The 19,071-nt window shown below is 33.9% G+C and overlaps 2 protein-coding genes across 7 annotated transcripts in view; both read right to left on the bottom strand.

The window, feature by feature from the left end:
- Positions 1-1,773: 1,773 nt before the first annotated feature.
- LOC136418659 (tumor protein p63-regulated gene 1 protein-like) lies at positions 1,774-8,748 on the bottom strand. Of its 2 annotated transcripts, XM_066404781.1 has the most exons (6): positions 8,177-8,748; positions 7,528-7,756; positions 6,741-6,917; positions 5,044-5,151; positions 3,621-3,754; positions 1,774-2,686 (listed from the first exon to the last, which is right to left on the bottom strand). In XM_066404781.1, exons 1-6 carry the CDS (start codon positions 8,394-8,396, stop codon positions 2,478-2,480), a joined length of 1,077 nt encoding a protein of 358 aa, XP_066260878.1. In that variant the 5' UTR covers positions 8,397-8,748; the 3' UTR covers positions 1,774-2,477. The 2 variants fall into 2 exon arrangements, with proteins under 2 accessions (XP_066260878.1, XP_066260879.1); XM_066404782.1 differs by lacking the exon at positions 5,044-5,151.
- A 1,460-nt stretch (positions 8,749-10,208) lies between these two features.
- Positions 10,209-19,071, bottom strand: part of rut (rutabaga) — an 87,878-nt gene continuing 79,015 nt past the window's right edge. For all 5 annotated transcript variants that reach the window (XM_066404817.1, XM_066404815.1, XM_066404814.1 and 2 more), the window contains one exon: positions 10,209-18,946. In XM_066404817.1, coding sequence (XP_066260914.1) covers positions 18,612-18,946 — 335 coding nt within the window. In that variant the 3' untranslated portion in view covers positions 10,209-18,611. The remainder of the gene's footprint in view (positions 18,947-19,071) is intronic.

The following is a 19,071-nucleotide window of genomic DNA, read 5'->3' on the forward strand; positions in this document are numbered from 1 at the left end:
GACACATATTAGTACCATTATATATCTAATAATGACTCTTTACGTATAAAACATTCATTGTTTTAGTTGCATAAGACATCATGAGGCAATACAGAGCGGTCCAATATCAGAGCTATTATTAAACAAATATGCAAACTTCTTTAGTTTAAGTGTAAATGGCTAAATAGGTCTAGAGGAGCCATTAAGGTTCGGGGCAAAAAGATAGCCCATGGTATTGTTTTTAATTACTTGTTTACATTTACATTGTTTACTGATAATTATTTACATATATCTTTTCCTTTAAAATACAAAGATATTTTGTTGATTTGAGCGTTGATGTTTTTGTTGAAGAATTGATGTTTAAAATTGGATTTTTACTGCGACAAAAAGTAGCACACTTGTTGTTTGTAAATGAATTTTGCCAAAATTCAGTGGTGTAAATAAATAAGTGTATTCAGTTTTGTTACTGCAGTGAAACTAAACACCTCCAACAAGTCGTGCAAGTTGTTTCCCACCTTCCAAACATGCTATCATTTTAAGAATGAAACATCTCTAGCTATTCATTTCTAAAATTTCCAAAAATGCAGGAAACAGTAGAAAAGTTGTTTCTAACTTTCTTAAGAATCCGGAGGGCTGCAGAAAGAAGAAAATATCAGGTGGGCCGTCGGTTTTAACCAACAGGGAAAAACGGATAATTTTGAGAATTGCTTCAAATTCAAGTTTAACAGCTCGGGAAATAGCACAAAAGGCTGGAATCCAAGGCTGGAACCAATATAAAAAAATGCAAAAAAGGTTATTAATTGTGCCACACATATTAAGAGGAAAAAAAATGAAACTGATTCCACCATTTAGTAATAGTCATAAAGAACGTTGAAAATAGTTTGCTCGTGACCGTATTCACTGGAAGGAGGAATGGAGGAAAATTATATTTTTAGCTGAAAAAAAAATCAACTTCGATGGTCCTGATGGTTAGGTATACTATTATCACGACCTAAAGAAAGAAGAAAAAATGTTTTCGAAAAGGTAACTTGGTGGAGGAAGTGTCATAGTATGGGGAGGCATAGGATATAACAAGAAAGTGGATATAGTTTTTTTTTATAGTAAAATGAAAAGCATGCATTATCTAGAATTAATAGATGCTCAACTAAAAAAGTATTCGGAAGCACTATCACATGAAAACTTTATTTTCTAGCAGGATAATGCCCCTATACATACCGCGAAAGTCGTAAAGGAATTTTTCAAAGGGTAAAATTATGAAGTTCTACAATGGCCAGCGAGGTTCCCGGATTTTAACATTATTGAAAACATCTAGAGAGAACTTGCCAGGGCTGTTTATAACGATTGCCGACACTTTCAAAACACAGAAGAATTGAGAGAAGTTGTCCACGAAAAGTAGCATAAATTATCACAAGAATATGTTCGTTGTTTCTACGACTCCCCACCGGATCGGATGGCGACTGCATTGGCCAAGAGAGGAGCATATACAGGATACTAAAAGATTTTTTTCATTTTTATTGTTACCAATTTTTACGGATTAACAAAATTTTTCTACAAAAGTGCTATCTTTTTGTCCCACCGAAATTGAACTTGAATTCAATCTTTTATAAAAAAAAATGTTTTCAAAAAAATCAAATTTACAAAACATCTTAGCATTTTAGTAAAAAAAAAGAAGATTTGTTGAAACATATCGATAAACAGTCGATATACAAACGGACAATTAGAAAATATACCATGGGCTATTTTTGGGTCCCGGACCTTGGGTAGTTAATTCAATAATTTGACTTTTTCTTTGAAAAATCACTGCTTTATAATATATGCATAAGACATCTGGTGAGGCGAGGAGAATACTGGACAGAGCTTGTAGATAATACTTTAAGCTTCGTTCGTCCATATAAATATATATTTTATTCTATTTAAGATAATAATATGTTCACTACTCATTCTATAACACTGACACATACGTGGTAGGTATAGACACCGTATAATGTTGATAATATAAGAAAGTCATTACAGAACACGACTCAAGACATGTAAATGTTAGTAAGTGATATGTATATTAAGCCATAAATTCGTAATATTAGACAAGTACACACACATGAATATGTTAGACCATGTCGTAGAATCTTTGTTAAATACTTAGTAATAAATGCTTATACGAGTAATAAAAATATTGATTGCCTGGCACAAATCGTCTAGTTTCACATGTAAAAACATATAAATTGGTGTTTCGTATTCTGTAATCACATAATATAAAAATAAGATATGTGTAGGTACAAACACTTGCAGTTTTTTATCGCTTATTGTTCGATAGGTAAATACCCTCTCTTAAACTGGTCTGATAATGAAACTTCGGACACATCAAGTCAGTTGTAAAAGGCTTAAACTGCACAGGACGTATATACTTTAAAGATCTATGTAGAAATCCAATAATAATTTGTCATACATATTAATAATTGACCAAACAAATATCACATTCAGACTTTGGGGAGGTAACCGTTTCAAAAACTAAACTTGCCCCTGACTTTAAAAAAGCCCAGATCGTGCCTGTTGTGGATGATGGCACCGAAACCCACGTAATTTTCCAAGAGTATATGAGAGTGCAAGATCCGAGATTCGTAGTTTTTTCCTATTTCGATTATTGTCTTGCAAAATGCTTCAATAAAGTTGTCTAGGTCGTACGTTTTGCGAAGATTTTCTTCAGTACAATCTAAAGAATAAGTAGTATTTGTCTTGAGACAAGTTTTGCTAAGAAACATTGTAAGATTTACTAATCACCTATATGTTTAATTGCATGGCATGTATACAAAGCTAGTTCATCTTATGTGCAATGCGTGGAAGATATGTATGGATAGTACATCTCACGTGCATTTGTATGCGTGGTATACAGGGTGTCCCAGAAACATTGGTACAAATTGGTAGAGGGTGAAACAGCGTTGAAAAATTATGCGGTTAAGCTGAACATGCCTTATACAAAACTTGCTCCTTTCCGATCTACAGGATGTTAAAACAATTTTTTTTTGTAATTTGTCGATAAATCTTACATTTTGCAAGTTTTTGAGATTTAATCTTGTACGGGGGGGTTTTGGGTACGATAAATCTATCTAAGATGTCTATTTTTAACTAATATAGATGTCGCCAACTACGTCATACACATATTTGGAAAACTAAAATAACTTTTTAAGTAAACCTCGTAGATTAATTTTTTGTACAAATTTAGAAAAGTTAATCTCTTTTCCAAAGAAAAGGTATACTTAAGTAAAGTGCGTATCTGTAAAAATTTATCGATAAATTACAAAAAAAAATATTTGTTTTAACATCCTATAGATCGAAAAGGAGCAAGTTTTGTATAAGGCATGTTCAGCTTAACCGCATTATTTTTCAACGCTGTTTCACCCTCTACCAATTTGTACCAATGTTTCTGGGACACCCTGTATATGCATGGCTGGTGCATCTTATGTGCATATGCATGCATGACTAGTAGATCTCATGTTCATATGCGTGCATTGGTATGTATGTTATGCCTCGCTAGTACATTTTACATCCATATCATGCATGCATGTAAATGCATGGCTAGTAAGGATGTAGATAAAATTTATGTGATTTGGTGTGCCAAATGATGGTTAATATTATCCTTTGCCTACCTCTATGAAAGTACAGAGGATGAAATGTAAAAGTCCATATCGGCAGGTCTTCGGTGAAAGGATTCCATTTTGAAGATAGCTTGATGGGTTTGCCCTTTCCAAATAATATGCGTATTCCTTTCATATTGCGATCTCTAAAATAAACCGCTATTTAGGTCCACTTCTCAGTGGAAAAGGAGATTAGACATTAAAAATGAAATTTGAAAATGAACAAGACATTTACGATTGACAATCAACATGCATTTATTGGAGTGTAGGATGGTCGACTATAGCAACAAAGGGAAAATCTTGAAGCAGTTTGGTGTAATCTCTGTATTGAAATATTTGATTATTCACGGTGGGCAGCTAGTTTTGACAAATAATGATAGCATAAAGTTTGATGAATGTGAAGTGTTTTTTCGCACGTGCCCCGCACCATGGAAAATGTGCTGCGATGACTGTCGTTCGGAAAGTGCAATTTGCACACTCTTATGTGTTCGTACATGCGATTCGTTTTTTGAATTATTTTACAATTGACGATTTTCAAATTACGTTTGTACATACAAGATATCCCACAATTAGATGTAGATATGTCAGGGAGTGATTATGCAGCAAAAACCTTTATATAAACATAGGTCGGGGGATGGGACTAAGAGGCTTAAGGGTGGCTCCTGATGATAGTTTTTACTGCACACGCCTGATGACCAATTCCGAATGAGAACATTAAACTTTGCGTATTTATCAGGAAAATATTTGTTCAATAATTCGGATAGTAATTTCTGGAAAAAATACCCATACAGTTGTCTCTTTATTTCCAAAGCACACCCTTTAAAGAACACATGAACACGAGGTGCATCAAAAATCAAATACGATGTTAATTTTTATTTTGCAAATAGAAAACCCAAGTAGGTTTTCCAACCAATCTAACATGAAGAGAATCTGAAATTTTTTGTGTAAGGACTCGAAATTAGGCTACAGGATCTCTTCTTAACTACCACCAACGCTCCGTGGACGTAATCGGACCATGAGTTGCATGTATTTTCACATGGCTAATCATAAGAAGGTAATTTCATGATTTTTTCTGTCTTACAAAGCTCTGATGTTCAATGCAGTGGTTGAAAAAAATAACATGAGAAGTACCTATGTACTTGGAAACTTAAAATTTCAGTGAAAAGTGTTATTTTCAGCACTAGTGGCACACGTACATTGAGCTGTTACCACATTTAGAAGAGTGAAATCTGCGAAGAGTACATATTATGAGTATATTTACATCTTGTTAATTTTCAATACAAAAATTTATGGGTGGGTACTTATTCCCTTCTGAAGCTCTCCATAAGGACTTTTATTCGCATATGAAAAATGATTATCATCTCTCTCCTTGTGAGTTATATTTTATGTGGATACGGTAAACCTTAAACTTATCATGCAACTGTTTAATTAATACCTAGTGGGTGATGAAAATGATTGATTTTGCTGATTGTCGTTGGATGGAGGCTTTAAAAAGCAATTTTCCAACATGCTGGTTATCCCATCTGCAAATCCGTTAATTTTGCTGCATATAAAAAAAATCAGGAAATCATTAAATTAGCTGAGTTAGAAACGGGAACGGTTGACTTGAAAAGCAGTTTCGTTTATCAGATTACTTGAATTTCGAATGTAGGGTGAACGAGTCTAGGAAACAGTAAGTTTTGAAATAGGAATCATACATTCTAGAAAACCTGAATTCAACTTAATAAAAACTGATCAGGTATTACCCCCATGTAGCAGCAATGAGATTGTTATTACCTCCAAACATAATTTCCCACTATTTTAGATACATTTCATTATAAATAACATAACAACAATAATCGTCTATCTCAAAACTAAACAAAAATTTTTGAGGTTATGATGAAACAAATGAAAGAAACATCTCAGCGAGAGCGCAATATTATTATTCTATCACTCTCTGAGGCGCATGACCTAGAAATTCAAGACAAGGATAGATATATTATTTTAGTAATTCGGCTACAAGAATTGACCCGGCATTAAACACCTATGACGTCTTTATTTAATTTTTATTTCGACGTTTTTGCATTCTGTCTTACCTGCGGTGACCGACTGACCCACATTTCTTCAGGGCTATCTTTTTTTAATGCGTGTCTGGCACCTAAAGACGCCACAATGGAATGTCTGGAATGTATACAGTTTCTGGTAAACCGGATATAACCGGTTATAGAAGCGCCTTCGTTATTATGAAAGGAACGTGGCCTATTTTTAATTTAAAGGGAATTAAAAAACTGTTTTGATTTTTTTTTCGACAACAAAAAGAGATAAATAGTTAAAATCTTATATTATCGGAATTAGCTTAAAGAGGCCGAGCTGATGGAAATAAATGCACATGTCGCATACAGACTTCAACTTAGACTTCTGTATTAAAATTGTAAATTTAGAGGAAAGTAACTTCCCTTCAGAAATCTACACAACAACAATTTATTATTTTCTTCAATTTAAAGAAAAGAGAATTCTAATTGTAAACCTTCTAGGGAGGTAGTAGCAACGATTCTCTATTAAGCGCCGAGTTTGAATTTTTATAATAATCGAATTATTGAGGGCACTATTCAGAAATATGAGCGTTTCCTGAAAGGGAATTGAGTATTCACTGCCAAAAGAACTTAACTTTCCTTTGACTTAAATTGAAGTATTATGCAAACCTAAATTTACAACAAAAATAAAATTTTCTAGCTCAGAATTTTGAATGGATGTCGAGGTTAAGTTGGTCCCATTCTCAGAGAATGGAATTGATAAAAAAGATGGTAAAGTACACATAACGTCAAAGATATTTAATTAAACCCTCTGGGGGTATTCTAAACAGTGGCAAATTTCGTCATTTCGCTCCCTACGATGAGGATGAAACCGCTTTTCGAGTACTGAAAAATTGAATTAAATCATGTATTTGGCCTGTAAAGGCTTCGTTGACGGCTGGTCAAAACATAATTGGCAATATTTCAGGGATATAGTTGGCTTACATGCCCAAAAAATACTTTCAATTATAAAATCGAGTCAATAGTTTCAGAAAAACTTAAAAGAGCTAAAAAATTTAGTGCCTCATTATTTTTCACGGTCAGTTTACATTAACAAAATTAATGATTTACATAGACTTACGGTATCAAAGATCCGCTAGGATATGTTAAATCTCCGATAATGATAGCTTCAATGTCCTCAAGGGGCAACTTCTTGTAGCTCAATCGTTTCAACGCTATAAAATCGTATTTGACCACCAGAAGAACTCTTGGCGTTAACAAAACCAGACGTTCTTTGTCGGTGTCCCAATGATTTATCCTGTACAGAAAAGAAATCCTACCGAAGATGTTTTAATCACTATTAAAAATCATGTAAATTGGATCTTACATCTTAATTGCATACACGTACCTGTTTTGAAAATGTATTGAATTATGTTGCATATATTGACAATATTTGTAAGCATAAAAAAAAAGTATATTCCGATATTTTGGAAAACGTCTGGATAATATAAGCCAGAGGAAGGATGTCAGGGATGTGATATTGTTCCAGTTCAAATAGCAGTGTATGGAAACACTATTTGTGATATAACAATGCTCCAATTCTCTCATAAATTCAAAGATATTCGATTTTATTATACATATATTCGTTTCTCTCTAGGCATTTACGATTATTTAATTTCTCTAGAAAGAATATCTCTTGCCATGCCCCTTTGATTTTATACGACGTTTTCTTTTTCGTTGTTTGTTTCTTGTTGTTTTTTTGTTCAATTTTCATTGTTGACTTATATTCACATTTAAAATATTTGTAAAATGTTTTGCAACATTGCTAGTGATAAAAGGTAACATATTCTTGCAAATATTTCTAGAAAACCTATATTTTTTTCCAAAACCGCCCATATTGTTAATATATTGGAACCGAGTATACTTACTGAGTGAGTAAGAACCACTGTATAACAGGGCCCTCATTTTCAGTATCCAAAAACTCAGCAGCGCATTCACTAGCCGCCTTCTCAGCTACCCCATCTCGGTAAGTAAAAAAGCAATTGGCGTCTTGCTTAATGTCCAGTTTTGGAGGTAAGCTCTGGACCTGGGCCTGATGGGCCTCCTGGATCGGCGAGGACTCTTTGGGCTTCGATGTGTTCCATAACGTCTCAGAAACTAAATTTCATACAGAAACTGTTGGAACTTAAATTAAAGAAGTCTAAGGAAAACTCACTGATAGAGCAATAAGAAGGGAATATGAAGCCAGTATGAACAGACATATCAAGCGCACGTTAGGTGGATAAAAAAATAATGTATCTCCTGCCAGATTCAAATATTAATTGATACCAGTGTGAAAGCAAATAGATAAGCTATTGATGGCAAACAGCATGCTAAATTAGAATAATTAAAAGTGGGTGTATCTTGGCAAGAGCAAAATACAAAATTGACACAAAATTTTGCAAAAATAAAAAAAAATCGAACGAATCATACAGAAATGAATTTCCTTCCATATCTCAATACAAACATTTAATTACTCCATAATGGACTATACTCATGCAGAAATAAAAATATCGATTTATCTTAATTATTACATACTTTTTGAAGAAATCGAGGAAAGTGGCAAAGGCAGATTACTCCAGTAACAGCTGCTGTTACTGGCAGTGCTATCAGTTTTAGTAATCGCACCCTTGTTCTCCCTAAAATTGTCCCTTAAACCTGATGGACTTGCCGACTGTTGCTCGTTGCCCTTGTTGAATCTCAAAGTTCCGCCCTTAAATTCCTCGTGGACGTCTTCTTCTAAGGACATAGTTTTCATCGATGATTTTCACTTTTCCCCTGTTGGACAAGCTTTCGAGACACCAGGGTGTCGATTTTGATAGGGATTTATGTTAGAATCGGTCGATTTTGATTACTTTAATTGAGACGATTATGTGGGCGACGGGAGTTAATTTAATAACAGAAATCAGCTGATGGTTTGTTTATTGATTTGTAGAATGTCAAGTTCCCGGCGTTGTTGTATCTTGGATTTATTTTATTCTGACTGTATTCTCAGATTAGCTTTTAAGAGTTTCGAGACTCAAAAAGAAACCGCTCTTCCACTAATTAAAGGTGCGCAATTGTAAATGATGAAAATAATTTTTGCAGCAAAATTGATTACTTAATAGACTTATTTTCTAGAAAAAATACTTTTAATTTAGAAGTTTTTTATTAGACAGAATAAATGTGAAATTCCAAAATACCGTTTTAGAATTTTATTACTTAGTTCATATTAAATATAATAATTCATAATAATATTATTTCTATTGCTTCATGTTAAGTACAATTACAAAATTTACTGACAAATTTCCATTTATTACTCCACAGTTATAAGACACATTAAAATTATGCTTAGAAACACATCACTTTCTCACTTATTTGTCAAAGAATTTTTCTTGATATGAAAACGTTTCAAATAAATTGACCTCAATATTGCTGAATATGCTCTTTTCATTCGAAAAACTGCGGAATAAAGCGAAGTTTGACAACACTGCAGATTCAAAATTTTCCAAGGTTTAAGGAGAAAATCAATAGAGATCTTATAAGGGATGTTGGTCTCCTTCTGCACCCGTATAATTACTTATTAAATAATCGTGCGTGTATTACACTTATAATTTACTTATGAATTTCTTCGCAAAATTGCTTCATGAACTAATATGCGTATGTAAAATCCGTTTTTTATACTGACAGTTTGGACGTGAATTAATTAACGAAGAAATTTACGAAGTCATTTTATTATTATTTATTTTTATTATTTTATTTTTTTATTTTTCATTGTGAGTCCGTTTTTCCTTTTTTCCATCAATTCCATATATTTATCATTTTTTTATATCTTTCAAGTATGATTTACGTGCAAAAAACTACGCGAATTAAAATAGCTAATATATAATATGTTCCTAAAAATAGTCAAAAAGGCATATTTTTAGTCACATTTGGAGCTTGTGTTTCCAAAACGCCTTGATCAATTTTCACAAATAAAAAGATTCTGAAGAACTGTTTTTTTCTAAAATCTTTAAAGAACACTTATCTTGAAAAACAATTTTCTTGTCGATACAAATAAGATACACAAAATTGCGGAAGATATTTGAGGGTTTTTTATTTTTAATCAACAGAAAAATTACAGAAGACTTTCATTGTTCCTATTTTTTAATAAAAATTTAGTAAAAATAACAATATCTGCGTCTCTAGGGCGGTACTTAACCAATCTACGCTCCTGATTCTACAAAAAAATAGTCGATATCGGCGTTTAAAGTTTGAAAACTGACAAAAAGTAGGTACCTCCTCCCTCTTGGACATCTTTAGAAAAATTTAAACATTTTCCAGGTGCTATTTTTCTCTTTAATAGAATGATATGGATCCTATATTGATCCTGGATACCTCAATTGAGGTCCTGGAGTATTAAAAAATAATTTTTAAGGACCTTGACTATTTTTGTGGGCAGTAAATTGACAATTGACAGTTGACAGGGTTTTAAGGCAGTATATCAACAGGCATCATGAAGAAATTGTCATTTTTTGAAAGTTTGAATTCAATGTGGAATATGAGAGGGATAGTGTGACAGCTTTGAAAAGTGGGAAATAACGCTCTGTCAAAAATTGGAAAGTACTTCTTTATTTACAGTTTAATGTGTTTTATCACCGATTAAATTTTAATCTAGTGGTGATCACAGAAAATATTAATATTTTACAGTTTACGTCCCTAACAAGAACGCTCTTGTCTAATATCGAAAAACATCAATCCCTGTCTATACAGTTTATGTAAAAACAGGTTTTGCATACCTAAATCAATATCAATAGTAATTATTATATAAATCCATAATTAATATCAAGAATCATAAAACAACATAGAAAATTTAAACAATATACATACTGTAACATTTAAGCATAAACCAAAATAGACAACAGCCCTAGAAAATTAAAAAAAAAAATGAAAACACTCAATTATTGTACGCCGGTCTTGGTCGCAAATTTCGAATTTGGGTCGGTTCAACTAGCGAAAACAATATTGCACAGAAAAATATAAACATAATCCAAAACCAGTCCAATTCATCTTGAACAATAATATTTTTTTCAGAAGAAAAAAATATTTTAATAACGTAGCAGTGAATGCAAACGACCTCCAACAATGCTTGAGTGGGTAGATTTTGATCAAAACAAACTGATTCACCGAGAAATCTCGGCTTCGGCCAACTGACCACTTTGTCATGTCAATTGATAGCTTAATTATATCATCGATTTTGTGGCGCTACTTAGTCACGGCACGAAACAATTCGGAAATGGAGCAATGAATAGATCAAGTGTACATTTTTTAGTTATCGGGAGCTTTATGTTTCCGCTAAACTTAGCAGAACTTCAATAATTTGGCCCTTAAGCACGACAGCACATAAAAACCGCATTTCGAGTTTGAAGTAATGCGAAAGTTTAATAGAATTTGCTCAAACTGTTTGGTTGTAATTAAAGACTTTAATCAAAACTTGAAAATGATAAGCAAAATAAAGTTTAATTGAAGGCTTTGTTGCAATAATATGATAAGCCGCACAAACTCAAAAATGTGTTTTACTCGTTTATTTCATTAACAATCAAGCCATAGCAAAAGAAACGGGTTTAAAAACTGAAAAACCATATCAAAATCGCTATTATGAGATCGCCTGTAAATTATTAGTCTTCAAGTGATGAGCTCAATGAATCAGATGATGACAGTAAATGAAGAAGTTTGTGCCCTCAAAAGAACACGGAACTTTAGATGCAAGTGAGGAATTGAAGTTTTTTTTTACTTTTGTAGTAAATTATGTTTTAACAAAAAGGAAACATTATGCACTTCTCTTAAAATGGTCACTAATTTGAAAAGTTGAGTCTATGAATATTCATGAGCTCAAAAATTCTCGAGGAAGAATCCACCATATTGTCAAGATGAAGGTAGGCAGGGCTGTTGCCGCTAAAAAGATGTGCGAGGTAAATATGAAAACAGACCCAATGCTTAAACTTAGCTCTTGCCAAAAACAATCTGTGAAAAATCATACTGAAGCAATAAAAAGATATTAGAGTCATTATAGCAAGGAAAATAACATAAATAAAATCCATTTTAACTGCGACATGTCGATCGCGCACCTGGATTGAGAAGCAGAAAGGTAAAGAGTACTATGTTCAATGGTGTCAAAAACAAAATATCCCCCTGTAAAAGAAAGTGTCTACCGGGAAAAATTCTGTACCGAGTTCAATATTGGTTTCAAGCTACCGATGTCTTACACGTGTAAAACATGCGACGAAATTAATATCAAACTTGACATTGCGAAATCAAACAGAGATTACATGGAGTTGAAACGGTTAATAATTTCCCTAAATCTACACAGAAATAGTGCCAAGACAAGGCAAGGTTTACTAAAATTGGAGACAGAGCTTTCAAAGGTAGCCCCAAATGTACACATGTGCCATCGGTTTTGATTTTCAACAAGCCATGCTTATAACCAAGCTTACGACTGGCCCCGTATTTTATTGCAGAAAAACTTGGCTCTATAACTTCGGAATACATGATGTCGCATCTGAACAGGGTTCTATCTACTCATGGACAAAAACCAGGCCAAAAGTGGGGCAGATGAAGTTGCTTATGTTCTATTTAAATTCCTTAAAAGTAGAAATTTTAGTGAAATGGATGATCTTGTTATACAAGGATGAGATGAAAAGTTTCCGGCCTCACAATGACTGAAGCATGATTTCCTTAATAAGTCAATCTATACATCAAGTGGCAAGTTTCTTGTGTTCAACTTTGTCGTTTCACGATCAAATATCAATAATTTTTCACGTTTTTACTTTATATGCACCCATAGGTTTGGTACTTGCCAAAAATGGAGAAAACAAAGTGCTTGCGGTCATAAAACACTTCTTCATCAAAGGTTTAGCGCTAACAGAAGTAAAAGCTGAGTTAGATTCTACATTAGACAATTCATCCTCATCACTTTCCATCATTAAGTCATGAGTTGCGAATTTCAAGGGAGGCAGAACCAGTGCAAAAGATGCCACACGCTCGGGAAGGCCAAAATCAGTTAACACTGAAGAAATCATCCAAAAAGTGCATCAAATTGTCTTGGGTGACCCGAGATTAAAATTGGTTGAAATTACTGATACAGTGGGAATAGCTAAAGGGCGTCATATCCTGACCGAATTTTTAGACATGAGAAAGTTGTTTGCATGGTGGGTCTGCTGACGCTTGAACAAAAATTAATTCGCGCAAACATTTCGCATCAATGTTTGAATACGTTTCGAAAGAACCAGACTGATTTTCTGCATCGTTTCATTACGATGGATAAAACATGGATTCACTATTATTTACCGGAAACCAAGGAGCAGTCCCAACGGTGGACAAGAAAGCATGAACTCGTCCCAAAAAAGCCAAACTGTTCCATCAGCTGGAAAGATAATGGCGAGTATGTTTTGGGATACCAAAGGGATTTTTCTTATTGAATATTTTTCAAAAGGAAAAATCATCAATGGAGCATATTATTCAAACCTTCTTTAAGAACTACATCGAAAAATTTTGGTTTTGCCAAAAAGAAAATCCTGTTTCATTAGGATAACTCACCATGTCACAAGTCTCATGTTGTAATGGGTAAAATTGAACAGTTGGATTTTCAATTATTACCACATGCACCCTATTCACTAGATTTGACTCTTTCCGATTTGAGTTTGTTCCCGAATTTGAAAAAAAGTCTTGCTGGTCAGAAAATTGAGTCAGACGCTAAAGTGATATCCGTAACAAATGCATATTTTGAAGAGTTGAACAAATCTTTTTATAGCAATGGCATAAAGGCCTTGGAGCATCGTTGGGCTAAGTGTATTAAACTTCAGGGAGACCATGTGGAAAAATAAAATGATAATACCGCCAATTTTAAATTACTTTATTTTCGAGGTCGGAAACATTTGATCATCTCCTCGTATTCACTAATAACTGTCTTGGTCACAATAAAAATTGCTTCCTTAATATTTGTTTCTTCTGTAGCTTTTAAATGATTAGAAATTTCAAAAACTTTTTTATACAAAATGTGTTCAGAATGTATCGATATTCACTTTTTTGAAAAAAACATAGCGTTGACGTCGCGACACCGAGTGTGGCTTTCCATATTTTAATGTTTTTAGCATCTATATTACGAGGTTTGTTTGATAAATCAGTTACTTTTTGAATGAAAGATATTTTTTCCGGCCAAAAAACATTTTACTTCTTAACATAGCCTCCTTTTAGCTCGATACATTTAGTCCAGCGTTTTTCCAATTTTTTTATTCCTTTCAAATAATAGGTTTTATCCAGGTCCTCAAAATTGGCGTTTGTTTCAGTGATGACCTCTTCATTCGACCCAAATCTCTTACCGGCCCAGCCATTTATTCAGATTTGTAAACAGGAAATAGTCGCAGGGGTCTAAATCTGGAGAATATGTTGGATGGGGTAACAGTTCGTGGCCTAATTTATGAATTTTTGACATGGCGACTACATACGTGTGCACCCGTGCATTGGCTTGATGTAACAACATTTTTTTTCGCCAAATGCGATCGTTTTTGCTTCGATCCAATATCGAATCTGTCCAAAAGCTCTGAATAATATTCACCAGTGATCGTTTTACCCTTTTCAAGATAATCGATATGAATGACACCACGTGAATCCCAAAAAACTGTGGCCATCACCTTGTTGGCCGACAAACCCATCTTGGCCTTCTTTGGTGCACGTTCACCCGGAGAAACCCATTGTTTCGATTGTTCCTTGGTCTCTGGCGTGTTTTGGTGGATCCACGTTTCGTCAACGGTTACGAAACGGCGCAAAAACTCGTTCGAATTCCGGCTGGACGTCGCTAAACACTCTTTTGAAATAGTTACACGGAAACGCAGCACCCATCGCGCAGATAGCTTTTTCATATCCAAATATTCATGTAAAATGTGATGTACCTGCTCAGTTGAGATGTCTGCAGCTTCAGCTACCTCACGTACGTTCATTTTCCGATCGTCCTATATCGTTTCATAGATTTTATCAACAATTTCTGGCTTGAGGACTTCTTTTAGACGACCTAAACGTTTTGCGTCACTTGTGCTGGTATGACCACGACGAAACTCGTAGCTTACGTCCTCTTATTTAATGTGGTAAAAAAATTACTTTGCTAAGCCCAACTGTTTTCGTATAAAATGGATGGGGCGTCGAGTTTGACTCTGTACACACACTTTTATGTGAGCTGACGAAGAAATGCATCGAGCCAATAAGAATTTCAAAACACGAAACGTACAATTTCTTCTTCCGTATATACCTCCAATATATCTGCTTTTTTCAATGGATTAAGCGCTACGGAAAACAACAAGAACGATACTGAAATTATTTAATGAAAAAAGCTTGAAACACATGTTCAACATTTTGTTTAAAAAACCTGCTACATATGTTTTTTCAGCAACAACATGAAAGCCATATCATGTAATGTAAAAAATATATAATTTTCAGAATATTTATGTTTATTTATCCTATTTTCATTCAAGTTTATTAGAAAAGTACTTAGTTCACGTTTAAAAAAGTAAAATATTAATTTTAATTCTTGCAAGTTTTAACTATTTTTTCAAATCCTCAAAGTCCAATAACTCATTTCTTTTTAATTGTGCCTTATCACGTTATTACAATAAGCCCTTTAATTAAAAATTGACATTTGGTAGCGTTCGACGCAGGACTACATTACCTGGTTTTATGTGCGTCTCTAATTTTTTTCTCGTCAATAGGAGCAACTTTAACTTAAATTAAGTGTGCGCTGCATCGATATTTGCTGCTGGGTGGTCGTGCGAGTTCGTTTGGACGATTGGGAGCCCGAATGTAAACGATCCAATATTCCGGCTGTTGTAAAACAAAATTGAATTTTAAATGTGCGATTTTTACCTATTTTCAACTGAGCACAATCTCATACAAACACTCATTACGATTCTATTTAATTAACCTTCAACTTCGCTCAAACCTTTTCAATTTTTTTACACATTTTTAATGGAAATTTGATATTTCTTGGGAGCGAAACGGAAGGAAACGCAGAGACGACATTAATACTGACGACCAAAACGTTATTATTTTGTTTCCAAAGCCGCCTTGAAAAAGAAGTTTCGCTCCTGTACGAGGAATTTTTGCAAACCCACATGTCGAATAATAATTAAGTTCAATTTTGTTTGCGTTTTTACATTCCAATGTTGGTTTAAAATCTTTAAGAACTGAATTTAATTAAATAGAATTGCAAAATTTCGTTAAAGTGATTTTTTTAATCTTTAACGTAATACCCTGGAAACATCATTAACAATTAAAAGACAAATCTGCACGGTTAGAGCTATCATAAAATCACATCAAGAAGTACCCGCAAATCGACCTGTTCTAACAGGAACCACCATTTAGAAGGTTTAAATAAATTTGGAGCTCTAGGGGAAACTTGCAAGTGATCGCCCCCTTAAATTTACCCTTAATTGTGTCATGATTTTTTTAATCATTAATGTCACTTTTATACACATACACTCGTTCCGTTACTATCATTTCCACCCGCCCTGCGGTAATGTACTACTTACTAAACTCGAATTAACGCGTTATTGTTTTCTTTTCCAAAGTTTTTTTGATAATAAAAACGTCGCTTCCGTGCGCAGCTCCTGGTGGAAGTTTTTTACATTCACAGGGCAAAAGTGAACATTATTGTTAACAGAGATAAGAAAATCCTTCGTGTTAAGTATTTCAATAACGCGTTCTCTTTGGTAAACTCTTCTGCATATAATATCAGTGCTTTGAGATATTTAGTAACACCGTACAGTTGTTATGTAGAGAGAGCTATCTATTATGTATAATCAAATACGAGTAGAATCACAAAATTCAGTTCACGTTTACATTTTGTAGTTGGGAATTAAATTTATTAATATAAAGCACCAAACACCTGTCCACGGAACGTAAAACGAAAATATTTACAACTAGGAAAGCTAACTACTATAACTGTAAAGAACTACAGAGTAATACAAAATAATCAATAATCGATCATTCGCAGGTCTAAGAGCCAAAATATCAAGCTTTTAGTAAATTCAGTCGCAAGATAATTTCTGTTGAAACGAGGAATTCAGAGGAGAGCAGTGGTCAATTTCTCCGTTTTTTCATTAATATGTTGGCCCTAAATCAGCTGCAGATGTATTCGACTCCATCGATCATAATTTGGTTTCAAAATTTTCGGAAGGTCAGTTATATAATGACCTTCCAAAGATTTTTAAAAAATTAAGCATTAAAATGCTGTTTTATGTATTTTTTTAATTCATAGATAAAATAAATGGAAAATTACTTACTTCGCTTATTATGTATGGCATCACGTCTTTTAAAGGAGCACTGCAAATGATTTTCAATTGCAGCTAGTAGCTTGGAGTCTTGGTCTACATGTTTTCTTTCGTTTTAATTTAGTTGTGTATTGTGTGTACCCTCTGGAGTTTTATGTCTTGTTACAATGTGCATAAGTATTTTTTTGTTCTTGCTCAAGTCCCAGTTAGTTGTTGAAATTGGTTTCAAAACTGTAGAGAATACCGGCTGCCTTCCTTGCTAAATTTTGCTAATTTGCCGAATACTTCAACAGAAGGGTGCACTCAAAAGTCGCATATTCCATTTTTTCGATCGATAAAAGTGCAATAAACATATCGATATCGATATGCCAGTCGATTCACATGTATAGCAGATTTAGATCTACGAACTCTTAGCTAGACTAAGATAATAATTTACAGGCACGATTTGCATTTTAGTTACACATACTGGAAGAATAATAAATTAGTTACAACGAGTTTTAGTGTAAAAATGTTCATAATATTAGGGGACGAGTATTATTATGTTTTAAGAGTACCTCGAATAATAGTTCACTATTAAATTGAAACCTATATACATTTTTAACGTCCGGATTTTATCAATTCCAGCAATATCTATAAAAGATCACTTATGACTGGGATTTGGGCGTCCAAATATTGTATAACTTTAAGTTTAGTTGCAGTCTTCTTTTCACGTAGTTTTAAGTACATTTTTATAGTAGGAATTTTAACCTTTGCTAAGCAATTGTGAATCTGTGAAAAATCTTAATAAGTACAGTTTAATAACACACCGAATCCAATGGTCTGTTTAAAATCCTAACTCAATGCAGGGGATGACAAACTAAATTCAAAATCATCAGTTTCTTATTTGCTGCTCTATGAAAAAATTAAGGTAAAAAAAGGTAGGTAACATTTTTAATGAGCGAGTCAACCGTTACTTCAATAAGCTGTAAAGGAAAATATTAGCAGCCTCATGGATTGACGCCCTACACCTTGAGGCGCGGTACAGTGAACATAAAATTATCGGTAATACAGGGCGTTTTAAGTCTTGTGGTTTTATTTTTAAGGGGTGATCTTAAAAAAAGTCAACTACACCAAAAACACAATAATAAACTACACAGGCCAGTTCGTTCACCTGATCTGACACTCCTCGACTGTCATTTATGAGGTCTTATGAAAAACATGGTATGCACTAACAAAATACCTGATTTTTCGTCTCCATGTAATCAAGAATCATTCGTTCAGACTATGTCATCTATTATCCGTCATTATACAAGCCTCCTTAGCCACCCAATTTGACACCCATCGTTTTTTACGTTATGTCGAAGATCTTTGTAATAGTGTTGAAATAGTTGCAACAATTCGAAGACGAGGTCTAAACCTTGCAAGTTATATAGTTTGATCATCATTTACTTAAAAATAAATTGTTAAAAATTGATATATCTGTTATAATGCAACTTTAATTATGGCGTTTTTAGTTCAATCGGCTTCTTTTGAGGTGATTACCCAGCCCAAAAAAATAAAACAAAAACACTTCAAACACCCTGTATAGCTTCTGGTAACTACCAACTAACACTTAAGGCCTAAAAAGTTGCCTTCTCATTCATTCAGTTGAACAAAAACTGGTAATTACCAACAGCTCACTTATTACGTTATATCACAAAAATATAAGTATTCGAAACTTAGACGTCACTGTCCGGATCTGTCTCGCTTCGCGGTTGTCCGAAATTGCGCGTAATGCTCTCACTCATTGATCGAATGTTCGCCAAATGCACATCGCTTACCGGCACCGTAAAATAGTTGAGCCTGTCCAGGTCCGGCATTGCATTCAAATCGTCGTCTGTCCTGTAACAGTTGTCGTATTCGGAATCATAGAAGGCGCTCAAAGAGTCCAAGGACATCATAGCGTCTGAATCGAAGATACGAGAAGACGCTCGTGACGACATGCTCGTGTTGTCGTCCAAATCTCCGTCATGGTTGTGGTCGTTGTAGGCGGAGTTTACATCGCTCAATGCGCCTGAAAAAGAATACAAATTGTGTTTAAATGAGAGTAGAGTTGAATAAATTGATATATCTAAAAAAAAGGTTCGTTACACTTGCTTCCGTAAATTTGAAAGTAGCACATGTTAGTGTCAAGAATTT

The sequence above is a fragment of the Euwallacea similis genome, chromosome 36, assembly GCF_039881205.1.
Source record: "Euwallacea similis isolate ESF13 chromosome 36, ESF131.1, whole genome shotgun sequence".
In the NCBI taxonomy this organism is placed as follows: domain Eukaryota; kingdom Metazoa; phylum Arthropoda; class Insecta; order Coleoptera; family Curculionidae; genus Euwallacea; species Euwallacea similis.

Bases quoted from the DNA above. Each gene is read 5' to 3' on its own strand.
- LOC136418659 (XM_066404781.1), bottom strand. From the start codon at position 8,396: ATGAAAACTATGTCCTTAGAAGAAGACGTCCACGAGGAATTTAAGGGC. The intron at 7,757-8,176 runs GTATGTAATAAT...TATGAAATTTAG, and splicing joins TTCCTCGATTTCTTCAAAAA to TTTCTGAGACGTTATGGAAC. The intron at 5,152-6,740 runs GTAAGTCTATGT...TTTTATATGCAG, and splicing joins CCTAGCGGATCTTTGATACC to CAAAATTAACGGATTTGCAG.